General features: G+C 46.0%; 1 protein-coding gene across 1 annotated transcript in view; it reads right to left on the bottom strand.

Annotated features, from left to right (window-relative positions):
• Window positions 1–1,021: 1,021 nt before the first annotated feature.
• Lmx1a (LIM homeobox transcription factor 1 alpha) overlaps window positions 1,022–24,337 on the bottom strand; it is a 144,277-nt gene continuing 120,961 nt past the window's right edge. The window contains exons 6-10 of the mRNA XM_051147796.1: window positions 9,913–10,085; window positions 7,901–7,978; window positions 6,410–6,479; window positions 3,289–3,459; window positions 1,022–1,558 (exon numbers count right to left, since the gene is read on the bottom strand). Coding sequence (XP_051003753.1) covers window positions 1,398–1,558; window positions 3,289–3,459; window positions 6,410–6,479; window positions 7,901–7,978; window positions 9,913–10,085 — 653 coding nt within the window. The 3' untranslated portion in view covers window positions 1,022–1,397. The remainder of the gene's footprint in view (window positions 1,559–3,288; window positions 3,460–6,409; window positions 6,480–7,900; window positions 7,979–9,912; window positions 10,086–24,337) is intronic.

Genomic DNA, 24,337 nt, shown 5'->3' with positions numbered 1-24,337 from the left:
GCCCTGGGTCCTGTCTGCTTCTATGAGCTCCATGAGCCCCCACCCCACCCCACCACCCGACTCTGGGCCCTCAAGAAATAGACAGAAATCATAAGTAATTCAGGCTTTTCTGGGTGTGAAGTCATTTTTTTAAAAAAATGACCTTTTAAAAAGTAAAAGCAAAACAAAAGAAAATAAAAGGCAAAAACAGATGTGCAAGTCGACACCTGCTCTAGGACTCCATCCACCTCGCCTCTTCCACCTTCCCGGATGGAGGGCTGTCTCCAGCCCTCAAGCTGTATTTCTGTCATGTGAGCTGTGCAGAGGGATAGGACTTGGGGTACCAGAACTTCTGTAACTTCCTGCTCTGTGGTCCCAGGTATCCTCTATCACCAGATGCAAGATCCGGTTATAATTGTAAATCAGTATCAGATTTTAGTCTCAACTCGATCGTGTCCTGGTGTGGAGCCTCGGTGTCCCCAGGGAGGTAGGTGTGGCATCAACCTCATCTACACTCACAGAGAGGGAGGTAGGTGTGGCTATCAACTTCATCCACTCATTGAGGCTGAGTCTGGGAAGGGGGGGCGGGGTAGAAACAACCTTGCGGATGCCACCTAGAATCATGTTCAGGGATTGCTCTGTCCCACCCAGGCCCAGTGACTCAACCCCAGGATGAGCATGGGGCCACTACAGAATACTGCCGGCCATATGGAGAGTTGTTTTCTAGACCTCAATGATACCCTGAAAACAGAACAAACTCAAGCACTCAAAGCCATGGGGCTGGGTGGAGCAACCCTCTCTGCCCTGCCGATGAGCCTTGCCAAACTAAAAAATAAAGTTTATAAAAGTAAATTATCTCATTTCATAACTTAAGTGCATCAAGAATTTCCTTAAATATAGTTCACATGGAAAATAAAGTTACTTTTGCTGTACAGCTGATGTCCGTTATAATTAAGAATAAACTTTGATGATAAAGCAGGAAGGGTTTACACACTCACACACGCAGACAAACACACGCGCGCGCGCACACACACACATCTATCTGTCTATCAGTGTATAGATGAATAGACACACGGCACCTCTTGACAAGCACTTCTCCACAATGGTAGGAAGCTGTTAGGAGTCCCTACATAGCTAGTTTGCGTGAGAATGTCTATGTTAAAATTCCCTGTCCTTTAATGATAAACACATCTTCATATCTAACACTAAGACTCTTATTAGAAACATTAAACTATGCGATCCATAATGTATTCAGTCTTTGGAAATGCTGGTCTACACCAATATCATTATTACAACAGCATCCCCAACAAACACCCCTCCCCAGCCCACTCTGGCCTCCCCATCCTAAAGTCAGCAACCCCTCACACAGTATGGTTGTTCCATATGGGAGCCCAGCCATAAAAATTCTAGGAGAAGACTCAAGAGGTGAAATAGGAATTCTGCATGGAGTACAGATGGTCAATGGGGTTTCCCACTCTGGACTGCAGGGGTCCAGCTTCTGAGGTTGCTAGGAAGCAGTCGCCGAGGTTACTGAGAGAAGTGTCATCACTATCCAGGTCATGGAAAAGAGGTTCGGCACCTGAAATGAAGATGCAACATGGGCATACGTGAGGGTCTGGAAGAAGCGACTCTCTGGTGTGCTGGGAAGCTCAGCTGAACTCAACAGGTGTTGCCTGAACACAACCCGGGAATGAGAATCTACAAAGTGCTAAGGTTTGGGGTGCAGACAAGTATACACAAAAGTATAAGGGGTATAATAAAGAGCTCATGTGCAAAGTTGGGCCTGTGTTAAGCCATGTGAGCTAAGCTATGTGCAGTGAGGGTATCTACACAGTGAACCTGGGGTGGACAGGACTCGTCAGCAAAGGCTGGGGGGCGGGCGACACAGACGGGGATCCCATAGGTCCTTGGCCCCACAAAAGGCTCTTCAAGGACAGATGATAAGAAACAAATATGATTCTTCAAGTGAAGTCCTATCTTGCTGGTAACGTTGGTCATTTCAAACAGCAGAGGTGTATCAGGTTTTGCTGTCTCCCCAGATTTGTGCCTCACACCTAAGAGAGATTAGGCACCTGGCCTCAACTGTACCCTGGAGAGAGGGTCCAGGAGATCCCACTGTACCACAGCTGGGGTACCACTACTGCAATCTGAACAAACAAAACCTCATCTGTCCTGCTCATCTGTGTGATAAGAGTGAATATCATTTGAATGTGACAATGCCCCTTCTAAAGAGAAAAAAAGGTGGGCATCACTAGGATACACATATATACAGACCTAGAATGTACATGGTCCCTAAGGTTGGTCAGAGAGGATCTGCAAACACCTCAGAAAGTGCTTGTTGAATCTGTGACATACCAAAGTAAAGGTAACAAATTTGTGTGTGTGTGGGGGGGGGGTGTCTGTCTCTCTCTCTCTCTCTCTCTCTCTCTCTCTCTCTCTCTCTCTCTCTCTCTCTCTCTGTGTGTGTGTGTGTGTGTGTGTGTGTGTGTGTGTGTGTATGTGTGTGTGTTAGGTGTTTATATATGTTAATGTGTGTTGGGGACATGTGTGCACACAGAGGACAGAAGCTAATGTCAGCTATCTTCCTCCACCTTATTTTTGGAGGTCACAAATTTGGTGAGACTTGTTGGCCAGCAAGCTCCAGGAGTCCACTTTCCACTGCCACTCAAGCACTGGGGCTACAGATATTTGTAGCCATGCCTGATTTTTAACAATGGATGTTGGGAATCTGAAGTCTTGTCCTCATGTATGTGTTGGAAGCATTTTACCCAATCAGCCACATTCCTGATCGTAGCAACAAAAAACATTAACTAAAGGGAAGAAGTTGGCAAAGAGTGTGCCCCTTAAAGTCTCTGCTACTCAGTTCTACAGAGCTGCTGAACTGTACTTCATTGTATGGTTGCTCATTCAGAGCAACTTATGACAGATTACATAGCTTATTAAGTCGCATATAGGGTAAGTCACACACTGCCTTTCTTAACGTAGATGCAACGGCCTTGAAGCCCTCCATTCATTCACTCCGTCCCACTGTAGTCTCCGGGCCACATGCCTGAGCACTGGCTTATGTGGCAAAGGCAGACAAGGAAAGGCTCAACAAAGGGGCCTCAAAAAATGGCAATAGCCAGAAATATCGCCAAAGAATGTGCGCGGGAATCCTCTGTCCCCAGCAGGTAGGTGGTGCCAGCAGTATTTTGTGGGACACGTACTCTTACTTGGTAGTTCAGCAAGTTATGTGAATGCGTTTAAGGAAAAATGGGAAGCCCGCATGAGCAAGCTGAAAGGGGCCCTTGGGGACTGAGTCCCTCTTACCATAGGGGTGCATGTGATCTCCAGGCATCTGGGGTGGGGTGAGACCCTGTCGGAAGGGGTCGGAGTTGTAGACGCTCTGCTCGATGGCCAGCAGCTGCTGCGGGGTGGGCAGCGCTGTGTAGGGGTTCATGATCCCTTCCATCCCGGCATTCCCACTGCCATTTGTCTGAGCTGCCGAACAAAAAAAGAAGACAGATCATTTTCAGCTTGCATCCCAGATCACCACAAAAGACCCCACATCCCCCACTACCAGTGTCCACTGTTTATGGTTCTCACGACATGGCAGCCTGTGGCCCGCAGAGCAAGTGACCCAACGGGGGAAAAAAACCCAAGTCAGAAACCAACATGTTATTCTATTTATTTATTTCACTTGTCCTTATGATAATTTCATTAACAAATACAATGTATTCTGAGTGGGTAAAGGCTGAGAGGAACTACCCTGTTTCTTATTCATTTATTTATTTAATCTTGGACAATTTCTTTCATGTATACAATGTATCCTGAGAGGGTGGGGTGGAGAGAAACCGCTGCATCATTCACGACCCAGCATTGGAAGTCATATTTTCCCTCACTTCTATTGCATTCTGGAGATGACTACCAAAGGGCATAGACAGCAGTTTGTAAGAGTTATGGAGGCTTTGGAGGCTTGTGACTGAGCAAACTGTGTGATTGCGGTTACACAGTTTTACTTTCGGGGGTCCTAATTTCCTCATGTACTAACTAGGATCAGATGGGATGGCATCGGCGTTTCTCAGACTGTGCCTACCGAAGGCCATGACAATGGAAGGCAGAGATGGGACCTTGGAGCCTAAACCTCAGGATACTATGTAGGTTTGGCATCCACTGGAGGGGATGGATCTTTGCTGAAACAACCCATTACCAGTTCAGCAGTCAAGTGGGCGTCCTGATACTGGACCAGCTGACGTCACAGGGTTGGTACGAAGATCCTATGAAAGCGGGCACGCTCTGCAATTGTGACCTGCTACGCTTGTGTACAGAAATTTATGGGAAGAAGAAATCGTCCCTGCCTCCTCATCCTCAATATGAGCACGGCTCTGTGCACTCCTAGTGATGATGATTTCCTTCTGGAGTTCCTGATTCCTTAAATCTACTCTAGCAGCAAGTCTTTAGGCAAAGTCCTTAGTGCTGTCTGTGTGTCTTCACGATGCACTGGCAGTTTTCTCCTGAGCTTTTGAGCTTTCACGCCGTCAGTTGACATGCGTCTTGCGAAGCCACCCTCATATCTGCGACCTTCTTTGAAGGCTGCAGAGAGCCTATGTGACAAAGATAGCAGGCATGACTACCCCTCTCTGCGGACGCATACGTCTTACAGCACAATTACATGGAAAAGTAGGTTGGTCTCAGATCAGATAACTTTGTAGTGGGGTAGATCTGAGAACAGAACTCAAGGATCCTATTCAACTTGATGCTCACCCCTCCCCCAGCAACTGTTGTATCCATTTTCCTGTGTAGCACTGTCTACCTCGTACAAATACTGGTGAAAGGGAATGATGAATTTTGCAAGTAAATGGATGGAAACCAAAAAGATCATACTGGTGACCCAGGCCCAGGGAGGCAAATATCACGTTCTCTCTCATGTATGATCAGATCTTTGAAGATTTAGATCTGTGTGTTTAACTTGGAGCACCTATACAAACCAAGCAACAAGAAAGGTAGTGTGGGGGAGAGGAGCCGACAGAAGACCCGCGATAGGAAAGTAGAAAGAGTGGAAAGCTGTAAGCAGAAATGAGGGTCAGGAGTGGGGGAAAACGAGGGTGCACAAAGGTCTAATCAAAATGAAATATTTATGAGAAAAGCCATGCAGAAGCCGACCGAGATATCCTGCATGGCCAGGTGCCACTGTTCCCAGAAGCCACAGTTTGTGTAGTAAACAAGAATTCTACTGCCAGGTATAGGGCACCTTCTTAAGAGCTGTGGGTCAGGGAGGCCCCAGAGCCTCCCCTAAACAGTGTAGGTGTTTGCTATTCCTCTTGGGTGTCCTCAACACCAGATGATAGGGTCCTAGTGAAGAAGACATCATAAACCCATATACCCTGACAACAAGATACAGAGAAGCCAAGCTGTAGTTGAGCTGGAAGCTTCCTCCCCGCTGGGTCGCTTTCATAGTGCTGGGGGAAAAAGTTCATCAGTGGTCCTACCCAGCTGAGAATCCTATGGCCTATGATGCCAACCTGTCAAGCCAGATGTGCCCACTGGTGCAACAATGGCATAACCGGTATGGGGGTAACCAACTGCTCTCAGACTGGATTTGAGGCTAACTCCATTAAATAAAATGTATACATGATACTGTAAACCTGTTTTTTAAAAAACAAACTGGCTGAGGAGGTCATAGGCCCTACAGGAAAACTTACTTACTACTGGTCAATAGCTAAATTGATATGGCATCAAACTTTATGTCAATGATTTGTTTGTACCCTTAGGCAAATGATACTCTCAGGCATAACCAGGAAGGCTTCTCTGGGCAGTGAATGAAAGAGACTCATGGCTATTAGAGATGTTGAGAGTAAGTGGCTGTTTTAGCACTGGGCCCTAAAAAGAACATTTATAGCATCACCTCTAAGGCGGTTTCCTCTTTCAGATTCCTGTCCTCCAAGAGCTGAACAGATTTCCACCACACACTTGTGCTATAATGCTGTTTCACCATAAGCCCTAAAACAACATGCCAAGCAGTTATCAACTGAGACCCTTGGGAACATCAATCCAAATAAACGTTTATTCCTTTTAACTTGGTCCTCTCAAGAAATGTACCACAGTGATAGAAAGCTACCAGAAGGGCTAAGTTGGTAGTTATCTTTTAGGAATGGGTAAGAAGAGAACCTGGACGTGTCTGTGACTCTGCACATAGTCCTGACACTGGCAGGGCTCAGACAGGAGGCTTTGCCAACTGTCAGTCAGCTCCTCCAGGTGTGCAGCTCAGGTGCCCTCAATGCTCTCACAAGGTACCAACAGCCCAGTCTTCCGTTAAGTCGCTCATCTCCCAAACAGCTGTCGATGAATGTCACTGACTGGGGATATGTCATGCAAAGAGCTTCAGTTGAAGGCCTAAGGGAGGAGAGACTTGGACTCCAGCGAGGGCTGGCTGGAAAGAGGCATCACTTACCAGAGCTCAGCCTCTGTGTGTTCTGCTGATCCTGCTGCTGTTGCTGCTGCCGTCGGGCCAGCTTCTTCATCTGATGAGGAGAGGACCACAGCGTTAGAAGTCAGAGGCCTGGAGTGGGTCCACATGGTAAGGGGGAGCAGAAAGGATGTGACCTTTATCCCTTTACCCAAGAGGACTGTTCCTAATGCAATCCCCCAGCTTTTCCTCTGTCCAGGAAGCACACATAAGGCATGGCACCATGACTCAGAAGTGTGCAGCGGGCACACGGCTGACAGAGAAGCGAAGTGCAACTTGACTTCTCAGAAAGAGACTTCTTCCCGGCAAGGACCACATGCTGTTTTCTCTGGGACAGCTTCATGTGAGGCAGTGAGTGTGCAGATATGTGTTTCCTGGTCTCAAATAGCTGTGGAGTATGGGCTGACCAATGGGTGGGACTTGGGATGAGCCCAGACACTCTTTTGTCTCCTTCCCATCTGCTGGCCCTGTGTTTGAGGCACTTCCTGTGAGAGCCAGACCTCTAGGTCAGAAGTGTGACCACCAAAGCGACAATTTCACCTAGTGTTTTGTTCCCAGTGTTTCTCAACTTGCGCTCTGGGAAAACATTAGCACTCAGCGAGATCATGATATTTGCTGAGGTGTGTGTGTGTGTGTGTGTGTGTGTGTGTGTGTGTGTGTGTGTGTGTGTGTGTGTTTAAGTACGCTCCTGCTTTGTGAGTGCACAGCCCATCAGCTCTCTCATAATCACCGAGCCATGAAGTCTTTTGTTGGCGGAATAGCAACATATCAACAGCCCTGTTCTGAGGAACTCTGTTGCAGAATTATGACATAATAAAGAGGGTAATTTATCACTTTCTAGAGACTGGGGAGATGGCTCAGCCTGCAAAGTGCTGCTGTGCAAGCACAAGGGCCTGAGTTCAATTTTTAAGAAATCTAGCATAAAGTCAGGAGTATCCATATGTACTTTGTAGGCCCAGATGGAGGAAACAGAGAAGGTCCCTGCAGCTACCTGGCCCTAACTGAGAAACTCCAGGAGCCAGTGAGACACTCTGTTCAAAAGAACAAAACCAAAGTGAATTACTGTCCTCAAGACTTCTGACCTTCATGCAGATGTACACACCTGCATGTACACACCTGAGCATGAACACACACGAAAGAAAGAAAAATAAATAAAACCAACATTATGAGAAGCAGGCCAGGAGGTGTACATTTTTTAGAGTCAGGGAGAAAATAAGTAACCTTGTTTGTTACCTAGGACACTGCGAGCTGCGAATGAAGCCGCTCATTCTACCTGCCCTGGCAAAAGCCATTTCACTAACAGGAATGCGGGGCTGCTGTAGCTGAAATAATTGCTAGTGGCAGACGTTTGGAATCAAGAGAGCTGCTCTGCGCAATAAGTTAGCTTAGAGAGGCTGACAGTGAGCTCACTGTCCATCTGCTGTTACCGGAAGAAACCAGTAAGATGATGACAGGTAAAGGTGAGAAGCAGATTACCTTGGCTCGCTGGTTCTGGAACCACACCTGGACCACACGGACACTCAGCCCTGTCTCCGCAGCCAGGGTCTCCCTCACCTTGAACAAATAGAACACATGAGTATCAAATACACACTGACCTCTCAGACAGGAGGAAAAGCATTTTTCTGCATGGTGCCATGTGAGGGCATAGGTCACATGCTTAAGTAGAGACTAGTTCATGATTAATGTCCAAATATATCCAAACACAAGCTTATGCTTCCTTTCTGGTAGAGAAGGCATCTTTCACAAGGTAAAGGAAGGAAGAGATGCTCATTTATTTAGATGCACATCCCCCAGCAGGTATTTTGGGCTTCCTGGACTCTGAAGTCACAGCTCTGCATGGTCTGTTGGAGCTGACTGCTCTTTAGCATAGGTCTTCATATGCTTTAACCTACCTAGGGAGAACTAAAGTGGAAATCTCTTTGGGGAAACAAATGGTTCTCTCTTGTCCTCCTGTCTTGACACTGACTTCAAAACTGACCGTCATCTATTTCCAATTAACTCTGTGTGTTTTGTGAATGTTCCTGCTCACTCTTTTCCTGAGTGAGCCCTTCCCAGGGGGAATACAGAACACGGGGGCCATCTGGAATTGAGCAGAGCCGGGTGAACAGCTCTGCTGCTGGTAGATGCACTAGGGTCATGTAGGCCATCCAGGCACATGGTGATGGGCTGGTGTGACGGTGAGCAGGAGTCTGAGACACTGTCCGTTATTGACAGATTCCAGAGAAGGTGGATTGAAAGAGCCTGAATATATGCATGTATAGACCAAACGGATGCTGCCAGAAACACTTCACTTTGACCATGAATTGGGCTGAAGCTTAGAAGTGAGATGAGTAAGGTAGGTTGTTGCAGCACATGCGTCTACTAAGTCGCCATAAGGAGTAGACACGGGCCCTTGCACCTGCTGAAACCCAACCCATGCCTCAGAGGCTAGGATCAGAAGCCATTTGATCCATGAAGCCTGACAGAAGCCCAGATGAAATGGCTTTCCCCTTTCCCAGAGCTCCTGGCAGCCTCTCTGTTATGTCACCATAGCTTTCTCGCTGGTGTGACATTTGTAGATACCTATGTCCTCCTTACTGTAAGTGGTCCACGTGTAAGCCTATTTGGGGCAGTTCACTTCCTACCTGTACCTCCCATAGAGTGTGGGTAGTGACAAAGACAGGGAAAGGAAAGAGTGTATGGGTAAATATTTTCTAAGATCAAAGTTGTGATAGAGTAGCTTACTTCCCAACAAATACTAATCCTCCTTCCCCTACTCAGTGGACAGGAGAGGCACAAACAGGTGGACACAATCCCCAGAAATGGCCTCACAATGACAGGTGCTCACCCTCTACTTCTATTGTCCCAACCACAGTGGCTGGGAAAGTGCAGACAGCCAGAGCAACTGTTGGAATCCAAGTGATGGATAGCAGGACTGCCCTCCCAGTAATTTTATATAAATGTTCACAGGAACCTTACTCATAACAGCCCCAACAAAAATACAATCCAAATCCCCATCAATAGGTGGGTGGAAAGCCAGAGAACATATATTCAGTTGAAAATATCATCAGAAGGAATGAAATACTACCCAGGAAATCCCCAAGTCATCACCAAGTAGAACAAGCCAAGACTCAACCATAAAAAGCCCATATTGCAAGCTACTGTCTTCTTTATAGTCTTTGTTAAGGCATCTTGTTTCTATCACAACTATCACAATGACCTAGTTACTATTTGCTGTTCCTTATTGCTCTTCGTGAAATGAGAGGTGTTTGTTAGTCAGGGTCCTTGGGAGCTGGCATGCACACAGGAAGTCGGAGGAAGAGTCTGTTACTTCCCAGGCCATAGCTTAGCCATCCCTGGAACCCTTGCAGGGTCCATGACTGTGACAGGCTCTGAACCACATCTTCTACCACTCAGACACTCCCCCCTCTAATATCCCAGAGGATTCCAGCTGCACACAGGTGAGGGGCCCTGCTCCCTTCTCCTGACTTGGCCCTGCTTATTTATACCTTTCTGCAGGGCTTGGAGGATACTTCAAATGAGGCCTTAAATGCTCTCCTTTGCTGAGTGGTCAAGATGGTCCTGGGACGTTTGGGTCGCTTATGGTCCTTGCTGTCCTCTGAGGTTCCTTTCCCTGCCCCATGGGATGACTTGCAGAGACTCTCTTCATCATCACTTTTGCCTAAAAAGAAGCAGAGAACAGTATTCCCAGATGCACCTCGTGGAGCCACTGTATGTTGATCCATAATCAGCTCTGGGACGCCCCATTCCCAAGATGGCTTTAAGTGTGAGTGCATTAGCCTGTGCAGTGCTGATCTAAACGCTTCCAGAACGAGGCTAAAAAAACACTTCTAAAGCTCAGAGGCAAGAGCTACAAAGTCCACAGTCATACTTAACCTTGGGGCTTTATCACAGCATCCTGTCCTGGCTGCACATTTATCAACTGTATGGCCTTAAGGGGGGTAATCAACTCTGACTCCATTTTTTATGTGAAGAGTCATGGCATAAGAGAACCTGCATCCATGGAATCACTGTGGTGCTGAGACGAGCCTTTCTTAGTAAAGCGTTCAAAATGCTCCTCAGTAAACAACCAACGCCCAGTAACTGTTGGTTACTACTGTGATTTCCTTGATGCCACATTTTAATATTAGACCTAAAGGACTCAGGCATAGCTTCCCAGAACTATGTCAAAAAAAAAAAAAATGTAGCTACTGCCAGGAGGCAGAAAATGTTGCCGTTTAAAGGATCATCAAAATCCAGCATCCTGTCATCCGTCTGCACAGACGACTTGGAATAACACTAAACAATTCATCAAAACTTCTATTCTAATAAATTAAGCAACACCCTAAGAAAAGTCTGCGAGTTATTTCAACTCAGTGATCAGTGAGGAATATAGGGATATTTTCTCCTTTTTATTCTTTGAGAATTTCATGCATGCATACAATGAAAAATAATAATATATACCTCCACCCCCCCACAGCTGCTCTCAGATATTCCCACACATATCCCAACTTCATGTTTCTTTACATTTTCTCATGAGGATCACCAAGTCCATTTACTGCTTCTCATATTACATGAATGTGGGATCATCTACTGGGCAACTTACCAGTGCCCACATCGCCAAAAAAAAGGATGCATCCTCCCCGACTAGCCATCAGCTACTAATAGGTCCTCATTGAGAGGTGGAGCCTTGAGAGTTCCCACCCCATAAGTGCCAGAATCTTGGCTGGCTTGACCTTGCCCAGGTCTTGTACAGGCAGCCACAGGAGCTACGAGTTCATGAGTACAGCAGCGACGTCACGTCCAGAAAACAACATTTCAGAGCTTGTTTCCTTCCTTTGCCTCTTACATTCTTTCTGCTTCTTCTTTCATGATGTTTCCAGACCCTTGGCTGGCCAGTGGGAAGGTAGTCCATTAAGATGCCCCATTTAGAGCTGAGCACTCACAAGATATACAATTGACAATGGCTCATAATGCCCAAAGTGGAAAAACATATCTCATACAGGCACTTCTCAGAGGCCCAGAAGATGTTTCAAGGGTCTAAGAAATGCCGAGGTGACTTACTTCTTTTTACTTTGTGCATTAGGAGTCATTGGGAGTTGTGGATCCAGCTACCCTAAGGAGACCCTCAATCATCTCTGGGTCTTAGAAAGCTTTCTCAACTCCTCGCAGTGAAACCCTTGCCTCCCGGCTTACCCTGCTGCAGCTGAAGTCCCTTTGGCTACTTTTTAAAAGCCCTCAAGGCAGACCTACCACTTGCATGCCACACACACACACACACACACACACACACACACACACACACACACCATTTCTTTTCTTCCTACCTCTCCCACAGAGGACACACATTTGTACATGAGCCGAGTTCTAAATTGGCACTTTGCCAGAACCAAACATTTTTTTTATATAAAAGAGTTATGTTTTTATCCTTCTATGGTCATTCAAAACATGTAACTTGGATGCGAAGGGGCACTCAGTTGCGAGTACCCTGAACTAGAAGGAGGCTGAGGTAGGCAGGCATCCCCGCCCTGTTAGCCCTTTGCTAGTCATATCATGTCCCCAGTCCCCCGGTTGGTTTCCTCCACTACATACTGATGACAGTAACATCCACCCTGTGGGTGTCCCAGAAGCACTGATGCTATGTACAAAGAGGCCCACATGACCCCAGCACACAGGCAATGCTTAACATATGCTGTAGAAAGGTTATATTCTCCTTCTGCCTCGCTCCCCACCAAAGGTACAAACAAACGACCCTGAGAGATTAAGGAGCATTAGCACCAGAGCCCTCACGAGGAAGGTGATGCCCCTAGATCCTTCAGCTCTGAAGCTGTTCTTTCCCAGGAGTGGTGTCGCATTTGATCTTAGTCATAGCTGTGCAAAGGGTTTTCAAGGCAATCCTAGGAGGTTTGCAGAACAGAAAGGAGAAAATAAACACTGAAAGCAAAAGCCTCAGTAAAATAAGATGATTCCCCCAAGAGGCTGAAGGTAGAAAATGGAAGTCATATCTGTATATATTCACCCACGCAAGGCCTTAATGCAGGTCGGAAACTCCCTCAACACGGATGAGGGAACAAAGGAACTTCTAATTCTTCAGTGACACTTCTAAGGAAAAGGGAATGACTGGCATCCTAGCCAAGTGACATCCAGCTCTCCAGAAAGCAGGCAGCTAGGAGAGGTGGAGTCAGTAGACTAGCACTGCAAGTGAGCACCAAGGCTGCCTCAGTAGAGTGTGCTTTAAAATGAAATCCAGAAATCTTCAGAAGCCTGCCTTCTGCCAGTGTTGTCAATAAAACGGTGTTTGCAAGAGTCTTTCAAGAGTAAGTCTGATTCTTCCGTTAGTCATTTCCCACGTGTTTTTGGTGCAAATGGATATTGAAACTTTGGATCATGTAACTAAAGAACATGGAAAATCTAAAATGTTGGCAACGGCCAATATATGCTGGCCCTCTCCAGGAGAGCACTGGGACACATTGTCTACATGGTCCCATTCTCCCTCCACAGAAGTCTCTAGACTTTTTCTGTGAAACTTCTCAGGGTACTTCTTTAAGTCTTTGCCAGCTCCCTGGTCTCAGTTCACACTCCACTTCGCTCCCACCAGCACTGCACAACAGCACAAGGACAGCTATAAGCAGCAGGGATGGGCATACCTGCGTCCAGTAGACCTGCATTTACAAAACAGACACCAGGCTAGATACAGTCTGTGTGCTTCAGTTTAGTGACCTTTGCCCTACACCTCACCTAACTTCCTGCCTCTGCATCTAAGTGAATGCATCCTGTGCCCATGCCCCATTCTTCTGGGCTGTGACTCTGGGGAAGAAGGAACTGTTCAACTGGTACACTAGGAAGCGGAGATAGCTAGCAGGATCTGATATGTTCTCTGCCATGGCCGATAATGTGCATGCTTTTAACTGGGATGTTGTTACCTGACAGTCACCAGTGTGGACCTCCAGTTATCCTGGTGGATCTAGGTGAGTCAAATGCTGAAGATGAAGAGTGACAAGCAATTTGGAATCTCAGGAGCTGTCTATCCCTGTCCTTCAACTGTGCCCAGTTTATGGTGTATGAATACTAGGAGGGATGTTCTGTGACCTTCTTGGGAGGGGGCGCTCTAAGCTGTTCTGTGACATTCACAGAGGGCGCTCTCTTCTCTCTTCCTGCAGAGCAGACTTGCCAGACTCCACAGACTTCTCCGTGAGAACATGTAGTGTGGAATACTTCTCCCAGAGCCAGCTGGGGTACCAGGACGCAGAAGTCGGTAGTAAACCTTCAAACAGTGAAGTGAGCAGGCACCCCTCCGTTGCCAGAGCCTCCCATACCCAGATGTGGGCTGGAGATATCCCTCATAATTTAAGGTGACACCCCTCAGCAGAGATGAAAGGAACACTGCTCTTAGCTCTCCAGCAACAAATGTCAGCATCCCTGGGGGTCATTTAGACACAAACACAGAATACATCTGACTCCTAATGGGGAAGGCCAGAGATTAAGTCTCTCCGTACAGCCTACCAGAGTGAAGTGAATTGGCTTGGCACGAAGCTTGAGCATGTTTCTCAGGGCCTTTCTTTCTCCTTTCCTCTTCTTTTCTTTTCTTTCTTTTGTTCATTCTTTCTTTCTTTTAAGTCTGGACTGGTTCAGAGCAGCTGTTTCCCACTGTCTCTCTGCCCACTCATTTATGACATAAGCAATGGCAGATGAAAGAGCCAGCCATACTTTATGGCCAGGAGACCAAGCAGCACTACCTGTGGGGCCTTGCAGATTCATTTCAGGTTGTTGGAAAAATCCCAACAGCCCATAAACAGCGTATAAGATAACTGACCTTGGTCCAGGAGGTGAGAGGGAGGGAGGGGGTACAAAAGATCTCTGTGCTGGAAGAGGGGGAGACAAGAACAGGCCTTGGTGCTTCCCCAGTGAGGAGCCTCATAAATGTCTCACGGGCTAGGGGAGTGGAGGAAGGCTCTGGGATTTGCTGTAGGTAGAGGGAGCAGGGGAAGAAATCAGGGAGGGATTTATGATGACAGGATCTATAGGAAGCTGTTTCAGCCACTGCCTAGCACGTATGGGATTGGAATTTCATTCTTCCGGAGAGCAGCAGTGGTCATCTCAGGATACAATGAACTCAAAATAGAGTCTCATGTCCAAGAGGCGAAAGTGCAGGTCTGCAGACACAGAGTCCATGAGGCTACTGTTCTCAAACAGCCTGACTCCCAGTTCTTCAAGGAGCTCAACTCACACCAGGAAAAAGGTCTAACTGGGAACAGGGGTGATGGCTCAGTCAGCAAGCTATGCACCTTTTAAGTGTTAGGACCTGAGTTCAAGCCCCCAGGATCCACGTTTAAGGCACTGTGACTCACACTAGTAATCCCAGTGCTGAGGAGGCTGAGACGGGTGGGGTCCTGAAGCCCACTGGCTAGCCAGCCTGCCCTGCTTGGTGAGCTCGAGGCCAGTAAGAGATCCTGCCTCAAAACAAGACAATGACAGTTGAGAACAACAGTTTTCATCCGTTTACTTCTTTCTTTTCCTACATACTTGTTTTCTACGTTGACTTTAACCACTTGCTCTTGTATATTCTTATCAAGGTTACTCTCTGTCTTCCACATGTACACACACACACACACACACACACACACGCATGCACGTGCACACACACACGGGGTGGAGAGAGAGAGAGACAGAGAGACAGAGAAACAGAGAGAGAGAGACAGAGACAGAGAGACAGAGAGATAGAGAGAGACAGAGAGAGAACAGAGAGACAGACAGAGAGAGAGAGACAGAGATGGGGGAGAGAGAGAGGTAGAAGGAGGAAGAGATTGACTTGACTGAGGACATATTCATGAAATGGTATTCGCAAAAGTGAGTTAACCAGCCTTGTGTGTGACACGGGTCAAACTGAGACACAGAGGTGAGGAGGATCCAGCTTGTGCTCAGAAGGGAAAAAGATACATCACCCAGAAAGGCTCAGGGAGGTAAGTGTTTGGTGCAGGCTGAATGGGTGCGTAGAATGGGTAACACAAATAAAGTTGTCAGAGTTTTTCAGGTGGAAGAAGAGGGAAAAAGTCAGGGGAGCAAATAGTTTAGTAGTAGGGAAGCCATTAGGCATTAACCAGGGAAGGAGGCACCTCACCTTAACTCTCCTTGCACACCTCCAGCACCACAGTGTGTACCAACGGGATAGATAAAAAGAGCAGGAATGATCCCTTGGTCTTAAAAGGATGGGACAATGAGTTATGAAAGCTCACAAATAGGAGGTAATAAGAATATGAAGGAGTAATTGGTTGAAGCCTTCATACAGAGCCAAAAGTGGAAATAAAAAAAAAATGTATTTAGAAAAGGGAGATGTGGAGGATGAAGCCAAGTTGCAGTGAATGGGAAAATTTGGGGAAGGATTTGGAAAGCAATAGGGAGGAAGCAGGAGTTCCCAAAGCGCTCAGCATGCTCAGGACTAAAGGGAAGGTTGGGGAGCCAGACAGAGCAGGGATGTGAGGGGCCTCTCAGCCTCAGACACAGGCTGAACATTTCACCCCAGGGAAAGCGATGGAGGATGGAGAGGTTGTCTGGGGGTTACTAGCACCGATGAGGAATGGGTACTGCAGATGGGGGATCCATAGCCACAGCAAATGGGGAAATGTTAGGGTACAGGACACTGTGGATCAGTGAATTGCTGTGCTCACATGTGGATGGCAGCATCAAGCCACACATGGATTTTGTAGTAGTAAAAACAAGTCTACTGTTGAAGCACCATGTCCATGCAACCTTCCTGCCCAGAGGACATGTTTCATCATGGCTCAAAATAGCATGAAACTCTCTTCACAGCTAAAAAACCATCCTCAGAGATGTTCAGGAGGTTGTCAATCAGGAACGAGAAATGAGTCACCCACGCATACTCAGGCCCAAATGCAGCTAAGTCCTAATGCTTTGTCTCCACAACTCTGCAGCTTGACTGTTTAGTTCAGAAACACGCAAGTGGAGCAGAGAACTCCAACCGCAAAGGAGATGAAGGTCCCATTCCTGGTCCGGCTACTCCGTTGACTACTTGGATCAAAACTCCACCAATCTTGAAATTTCTTCACCTATGAGATAGCTGTACCTTCAAGTATATAGTACCAGAATCGCACCCTATTACAACTGAACTGTTTCACTGCTTCTGCTACAGTCCTATGAGGCAGAAAGTATGCCAAGGTCCTTTTTCCAGGTTACTAAACTGAGGCCCAGGAGGGGTAATCTGGCACACAGCCAGAACTCTATTTCCTCTGTCGAACCACCCTTACACACACACACACACACACACACACACACACACACACACACACACACACTTGCCTGCCTGTCAGGCCTTCCTGGGCTGCTGTGAGGGCCCAAGGAAGTCTCCTGCTTGGAAAATGTTAAGTGCTGGACATCTGCAGTCTGTGAGGAAAGAAAAGGCCTGAAGTGAGGCTTCTCCTAGAGAGTAGACATCTACTAATGCTCATCCTAGAAGCCATTCTTTTCCATCCCAAAGAGACAGAGCTCACTCAAATCCCCCAACATACTCTGTTTGTTCCTCATACCGTCCCCTCCCTCCCCATGCCACCTTTCAGCCAAGCCCAAGGGAGCTCTCAGCTCCGAGAGACTCAGGCAGGAGCAGAGCAGACAAAAGCCCAGCTAGGCTCCTGAGTGAGGCTGTAGGTACGGTGTTCCAAGAAAGACACCTTTGTTCAGAGATGGTCACTGCAGATGGAGAATCTGTACCAGGCTAGGGGGAGGGGCCAGGTGGGTCACAGCCAGGCAGGTCACAGCCAGGGCATCCTGCTCAGGCTTCCAGGCAGGCCCCAAAAGGGAGCTGTGTCTGTGTTCTTGAGTTCTGGCTGCTGGCCACAGCTGGATGCCTCTCCTGCCTTCCTCAGCAGGCTGGTGCTCATGAAGGGAGACCTTGTGTTCCAGAGGTTGGAAAAGAAACAGGATGGTATCGGTTCCGAATGGTGAAAGTGCTGTTGACTTGCACATTGGGACAATTCTTAGGCTAACACCTATCTGGCCTCTTTCCTGCACACGTACATGCACACGCACGCACACGGATACATGCACTCATGCATACATATTTTTTCCTCCTCATTTTTTTTCTGTTTTTCTTATCTATTGAAAAAGCACAGCCGCATGAACCACATGCAATCCAAATTGATGAACAAGAGTAAAAAATGCTAATTGTGCCAATGGATGCCTTTGTCATATACCAGAAACAGGGTGTCGGAAGTTTGCTGTGCCTCAGCAGGAAAGCACTCGAATCAAACTCAAGTTCACATACTGAACAAAGCCTGTAACTGGTTCTGTTTTCATCTGGCCAGCCTCCAAGAGGGAGGCTGTGAAGCTCCTAACAAGTTAATTCAGTTGTTTAGGGCTCACAGCTCAGCCTAGATAAAAGCTCATTAGTCCAGCTGCCCAGTGGTCACAGGCAGAGGCTGTGATATGCATGACATCCTATTAGCTTATATTAATAAGATGAGTGTGCTTGCTCTGATTTGGAAAGTGACTTCAGTGGACCAAATGCTGTCTCTATTCCGAGTGATCTGATTTTATTGCATTCACTAGTAGTCTTTGGGAAGATAAACTGTCTTGTGTAAAATTAAATTATTTGCAGGTAAGGCTGGAAAACAAAGAGGTAATGATTCCCTTCAAGTTGATAAAACCAAAGGATAGAGAGACGGGGGACATACATTTAAAGACTCAAAAGTATGCAACCTTTTTACAAAGCAACACTGCATTGTCGTCTACGAAGTTCATTTTCAGTCAACTCTGCAATAGAAAATTAGAAAGAAAAAATCTCTCTCTCTCTCTCTCTCTCTCTCTCTCTCTCTCTCTCTCTCTCTCTCTCTCTGTCTCTCTCTCTCTTTCTCTCTACACACACACACACACACACACACACACACACACACCACAAATTCTCCATGCTCACAATGAAAGTGAGTTTCCGTAGTCTGTGTTGGGCCACATTCGTGGCTATCCTGAGGCACTCGGGCCCATGAGAAACATGTTAGATGCACAGAAGAAGTGAGATCTATTTTGTTAAACTTGCTGTGGACTTTAACACAAAGTTGGCCTGTGTGATCACAGGTGATTAGCCCACTAAAGCTCTTGGCCAATACACCCTAGCTCTGAACAGACCCTCCCTTGCTTTGGAAAGGTGAGCAGAGGCCAGTAACCTGTGGCTTCCGACTCCAGGCCATCCCATAATCCACTGGCAGGCCATCTTCAAAGAGCAGGGACTTATTAGCTGCCTCAGTTTTTCCTTCGCATTGATACTTATGCCAAGGATGCTCCACCACTGTACCAACATGCTGTCACATGGAGGATAGGAGAAAGTCATGGAAACACGAAGAACTGTCATAGTGGGGATACAGAGAAAAGGGAAGGACGTGAATAAAAGCAAGTGGAAATAAACAGAGAGGGAGAACAGGGGTGATGATGCAATTTCTGGTCCAGCTAGTGTGAACTGGATCACATTCTCTAGGGGCAGCTTACAGGAAGTAGAGGAGCCCTTAGTCCTGGCTGGCTGACTACCCTTAGCAACTGAGGGTTTTCAACAGGCAATGTTCTTTATGGATGAAAAGGCAAGATTGAGTGAAAAATCGCATAGACTTTATTTGCAGGAGAGTGAGCTTTCTCTACATTAAGAATATACTGAGTAACCAGGCACAGTGGTGAACACCTGTAATGCCAGCACTTGAGGAGGCAGAGACAGGTGGATCTGTGAGTACAAGCCCAGGCCAGTCTACAAGCAAGTCCAGCACAGCCAATGCTACATAGAGAAACCCTGTCTCAAAAAAATTGTGTGTGTGCACGTGCACACACCTGTGTAATTGCATGCAACAAACTTAATTGCTACCCTCTGGAGACTCTCCGTAATTGTCCCCTGGGTGAAGTTGGGCACACTAAGATGGCCTTGATTTTATGGCACTACTGCTAACATTTCACTTCATTAATTAGCCCTGAATTTCTACTGTTAACGCCCTTCTTCCCAGTCTTCTTATTAATATAATGGATGAACTAGAGGTATTTCTGACACTATGTCTGCATGTTGACCCCCTGTGACCTCATGGCAGCTTGGGTTCTGAACACACAACGTGAATACTTTCCATCGCACATGTCAATGGATGCTGCCTGGGAGACATTGGGCCCAGACTTAAGACTGTCATACTTCATGAACTGCAGAGTCTTCCTTGTATATAAAACAATTTCTGTTCTTCTCAGAGCAATGATTTGTTTGTGGAAAAAACAAGGACCTTTAATGTTTCCCTACCATCATTCCTCAGCATGAATGAAATTAGTATAGCTATGTATTGTGTTGTTAGAATGTTTGCTTTTTTAAAATGTTGCTTCGTTGCTCACTTGAGTTTCAGGGGGAAAAATCATTTGGCTTGGGGTTAGGACAGAATTTCTGACAATTTGAGATACAGCCCCAAAAACATCCTGATGTATTTATGCATGTATTTATGCAAAACAGCATTCCCAGCATTGTCAATTATAAAAACAAAACATATATCAACTCTGGAAAACAATGAAGAGTCTATGTCCTGAAGTATCAAATGCTCAGCCATACTTTAATTCCTTACATAAATATAAACAAGTGTATCCATCTTGTTACTATGCAAATTTGCTTCTGTCTTTAATAATGGTTGATAATGAACTTCATTGTGATTTATTAATAGTAAATGTTTAATTGGAATATCTAGTTTGAAAATTTATATACCTGGAGGTCATAAAATTCCTCATGAAAAAGATAACCATGAGGAGAAAAAGGTTTAAGAAGTTCTGATCTAGAATGTTCCTCTATTCCCTTCTCCTACTGCATTGCACTGCACACCAGGAGATCTGGTTAGAGTTTCTGAGTGGACTTGAGCACTCAGGCAGCTAAGACCTATGTCCATTTTTAACTATTGCAGCCAAATCTTTGGGGTTTCCTGTCAGTTTTGATAATTAGAGGAAGTGTAATTTTACAATGTTTTTTAAATCCTGGAGTTTTTTTTTTTTTTCTCCTTTAAATCATAATGGGAGGACTAGAGGAAAGAATGGAGGTAACATAGGACTGCGAAACAAGGCTGTCATGTACCAAACTGGCCTTGGCATCCAGTGGCAATACCACATATGGGTGAATCACCCTCCTCCTTGTCAGGGGTGTGGCTACTAGACATCTGAGCCGTGGATGTACCCAAGCAAGCAGGAGACAGCGAAGCTCTGAGAGACCTCTGCGTCACATCTCTCCTTGACCCTCAAGCTCCAGCGCCTCTCTCCCACCTCTCTTCATTATCACCTCTTCTAGGACTGAGGCAAAGTGCTGATCAGCCCTTCTGTTTGCAGGGCCCAGATGACTTCAGCGTGGGCATCGCTCACACTCCACGGATGTCACCAAATGTGTCTGTCTCCTTTAGCATCCTAGAGCACATCTGGAAACGAGTCTTCCCTCGGGGTTAGCTGTTTCATCTCTTCTGATATGGCAAGAGCTGACAAATGAGAAATAACTTGGCATTGTGGGTGGAGCTGAGCTTCAGGGAAATGGAGGTGGCTGTGAGTGCAGCGGCAGCTGGGTCTGTGTTACTATCACCTCACTGCCCTGCACTTGAGGAGTGTGAGGACCACACTTCTCTTACCTGAATTTATTTTTCCACGGAATAGGGTTCTTAGTTTTCTATGAACATCATCTTCATCAATAAGTAAATATCTTTCAATGTGCGGAGGCGCCTCTTTATTAAATCACCATTCATGCATTCACCTAAAATACTTATTTTGCAGAGTGATTAATATACACCCATAAATAATACAGAGTCCCTTCCTCTAAGAACTTACTGGGGAGTGGAGAAGATGAAAGAGTAAACATTTCCAAAACGTGGCATGAAGAATTTTATTAAAACATAATTAATAATCTAGAGAATACGGTAGAGGGGAGTTCGATGTGGTTGCATCAATCAGGGCAGTATTCTGAAAGACGACCTATAAAAAGCTTAGGATGGGTGTGACAAGAATGGACACCAAGTAAAGGAAAAGATGCAGGACTCTGTTACCACCAATGAGTGATGGGCAGGGATGAGCAGGAAGGACCACATGTGTCCGTGTTCTAGAATACAGAGCTGCTGAGAGCAAGTAAAAGGCCTTGGAGTCAAGAGAGCTGAGTTTAATGCTGTCTCTTTTCGGAGCAACTTAGTTAATTCCTCTATATTGTAGCTTCTCTCATAGTTGACACCCAAGAAATTCAAGCCATTACTAATATTCTCAACCACAACTGCATATTCATGAAGTGATGTCATTCATATATATCCTATAGAGGGGATCTTACTGAAAAGCAAAGTCATGAATGGTGGTATGTTCTGCAATCCCAGCACTCAGGAGGCTGAAGCAGGAGGCTTGTGAGTTTCAGAACAGTCTGAAATGAAGACATGCCTAAGAAATGAATGTGTGCATAAGAGAAAGAGAGAGATTTTAATTTAAAAATAGGAAGGAAATGGAAAAAAACAGTTTATTCACAAATAGCAAGACAGCCATACAAACAAATAATCAAAATACTCTTTAGAGGGATGATTTAGCCCACACCTACACCAAACACTGACCACAAGGTAATGTTACAGCCACTATTGCAGATCCTGAAAGTCCAGTTGTGAATAGAACAGATGGACGCCCCCCCCCCTTATTCAAGTAGAGCCTACCCTCCTTTGGGGAAGCCATGGCCAATAAATAAATAACGAATTTAATCCTTTCAGAATCCCAGTCAACTTTAAATAGTGATGAGCAGATATTGAAAACAGGATGCCTATGGAGGAGACATCAGTGTCAGTGGACAGTATTTTAGAGTGTGGCCAGAATGCTCAGGAGTTAAGACCCTGCTGACAAAATGACATTAGGAGGTGACAAAATGATATTAGGAGGTAACAAAAGAAAGGAGTGAGCAGCTCATGGCAGAATGCCCCTGGCTGGAAATGATCAGGCATCATAGCCGAATCTCTACACAAAGAGGATGAGAAGATAAAAGTAAAACAACGAGAAACAAAGCAGGCGGTAGAGCATCCAGGTGAACAGGAGCCATGGCACAGGGCTTGGATCAGATCTAAGTAGGATGGGAAAGTGTAGCTGGAAACTGTGTGGTGACTGTTCTTGGCTGTCAACTTCACTACCTCTGCAGTTAACTAAAACCCAAATGGCTGGGTACACCTGGGAGGGGGTTTTATTTTAGAGATCCACTTTTAGTTCAGATCTTTTGAGGTGAGAAGACATGCCTTTCATGTGGGCCACATCTCCTGCTTGCAGCTTATGTAAAGGACATGGAAGAAGGAAGCTTGCCCACTTTCTCTGCTTGCTCCCACTGCAAAGTCCGTTCCTTCACTGGAATTAGAGCCCTCTTCTTTGGGACTCTGGCATATACTGAAAATCAGCTGAAACATCAAGTATCTGTTGGTGGAGAGCCATTGTTGTACTGGCTGGACCACAGCCTGTGAGCCACTCTAATAGTAGGTACATGGAAATATATATATGTATGTATGTATATATATATAATGTGTGTGTATGTGTAGATAGATAGATAGATGATAGATAGATAGATAGATAGATAGATAGATAGATAGATAGATAGATAGGGTCAGGCAGACAGACAGACAGATGATACAGATAGATAGACAGACATATGGATTGATTCATTCCCTAAGTCCTGTTCCTCAAAAGAACCCCAGGACACACTGGAACAGGCAAAGTACATGGCACCACTTGTTGCATATTACCCCAAATTCAGGGCTTTTGTCTATGTTTTACCCCCTCTCTCTTCATCATGGATACCCAGACGCCTGCTCTCTACTCACTGCAAAAGAGGGCTCCAACTTTGCTGAATGAATATGCTGGCTTCAGTTTTCTTTTCTTTCTACCATACTAGAGGCCTCTGACTTTTCCTTGTCTGTTTTACAGGTTTTCTTTGCTCTACATCACCTGAAGAACAACCCCTGTGGGCTGCTGCATGAGCCAATGGGAAGCATTTACAAGGAAGTCAGAAGACAGGAGCAAACCAAGGTCTTTCTATGACCTCTCTACTCCTCGGGCAGTGCCTCTGGCAGCTGTTGGCATTTCCCACAGGGGCATCTCACATCTGTCAGCTCCAGCTTCCACCAGATGCCCCAGAACTTATATCACTTCCGCTATGGGTCAACTTAGGGGACCCAGCAGCATGCTTTCCTGCTAATTTGGAGGTTGCCCCGCCGTCCTGATCTGCCTTCAAGTCTCTCATCTCACCAGCTGAATTAAGCTATTTTGGTGTTCTAAATGTTGCTGGCTGAGAATCCTTTTAAGGTTGAGACCTGGCTGATTCAGTTCTTGAGAGTGACAAGGGGTTTCAACAATGAGTGACTGCTTCATCTGCCAGGGAAGCAGCTAGAATCGCTCCGTCTCACTGGCCACACTCAAGTCCAAGTTAGCTCAAGTCATCTCCCTGTGTTAGCTTCCTTGAAGCTGTCTTTGTAAGGCTTATACAAGAGGATCGAGTATGCCCTGAAGCACGAAAGACATTTACTTTGGGACTTAAGACTTGAAGTCTTTGGAAATTAGTACTAGAAGTGGACGGTCAGCACCACGGCCAGATCCAAGAGGCCCCTAAGAATCTAGAAGAAATCTTATTCTAGAGAGTGGGAGAGTGTCACTTCTTTTCCTTCGCTTTTAAAACATCTCTTCAGTTAGTGTGTACTGGGCTGTTATGCACAGATCAGGCAGTTAAGAACGCAGGCTCTGCCACATCCTGCATCACCTCCAGGACTAATTAACATTGATACAATCTCTGAAATCTGTCCTGGAAATCAACTACCTCATCGAATCAAACATAAGGCACATTTAATTGTAAGACATGTCATTATTTTATAAACCACCAAGAAGGTAAAATTTGTCCACTGAAACTTCAACACACTTTAGGTGGGTCACTTTTCTTCAGAGGTGCAGCCATTG

Source organism: Acomys russatus, chromosome 6 (genome assembly GCF_903995435.1).
Source record: "Acomys russatus chromosome 6, mAcoRus1.1, whole genome shotgun sequence".
Classification (NCBI taxonomy): Eukaryota; Metazoa; Chordata; class Mammalia; order Rodentia; family Muridae; genus Acomys; species Acomys russatus.
The sequence above is the reverse complement of the archived record's forward strand: the minus strand, read 5'-3'. Positions and strand labels throughout refer to the sequence as shown.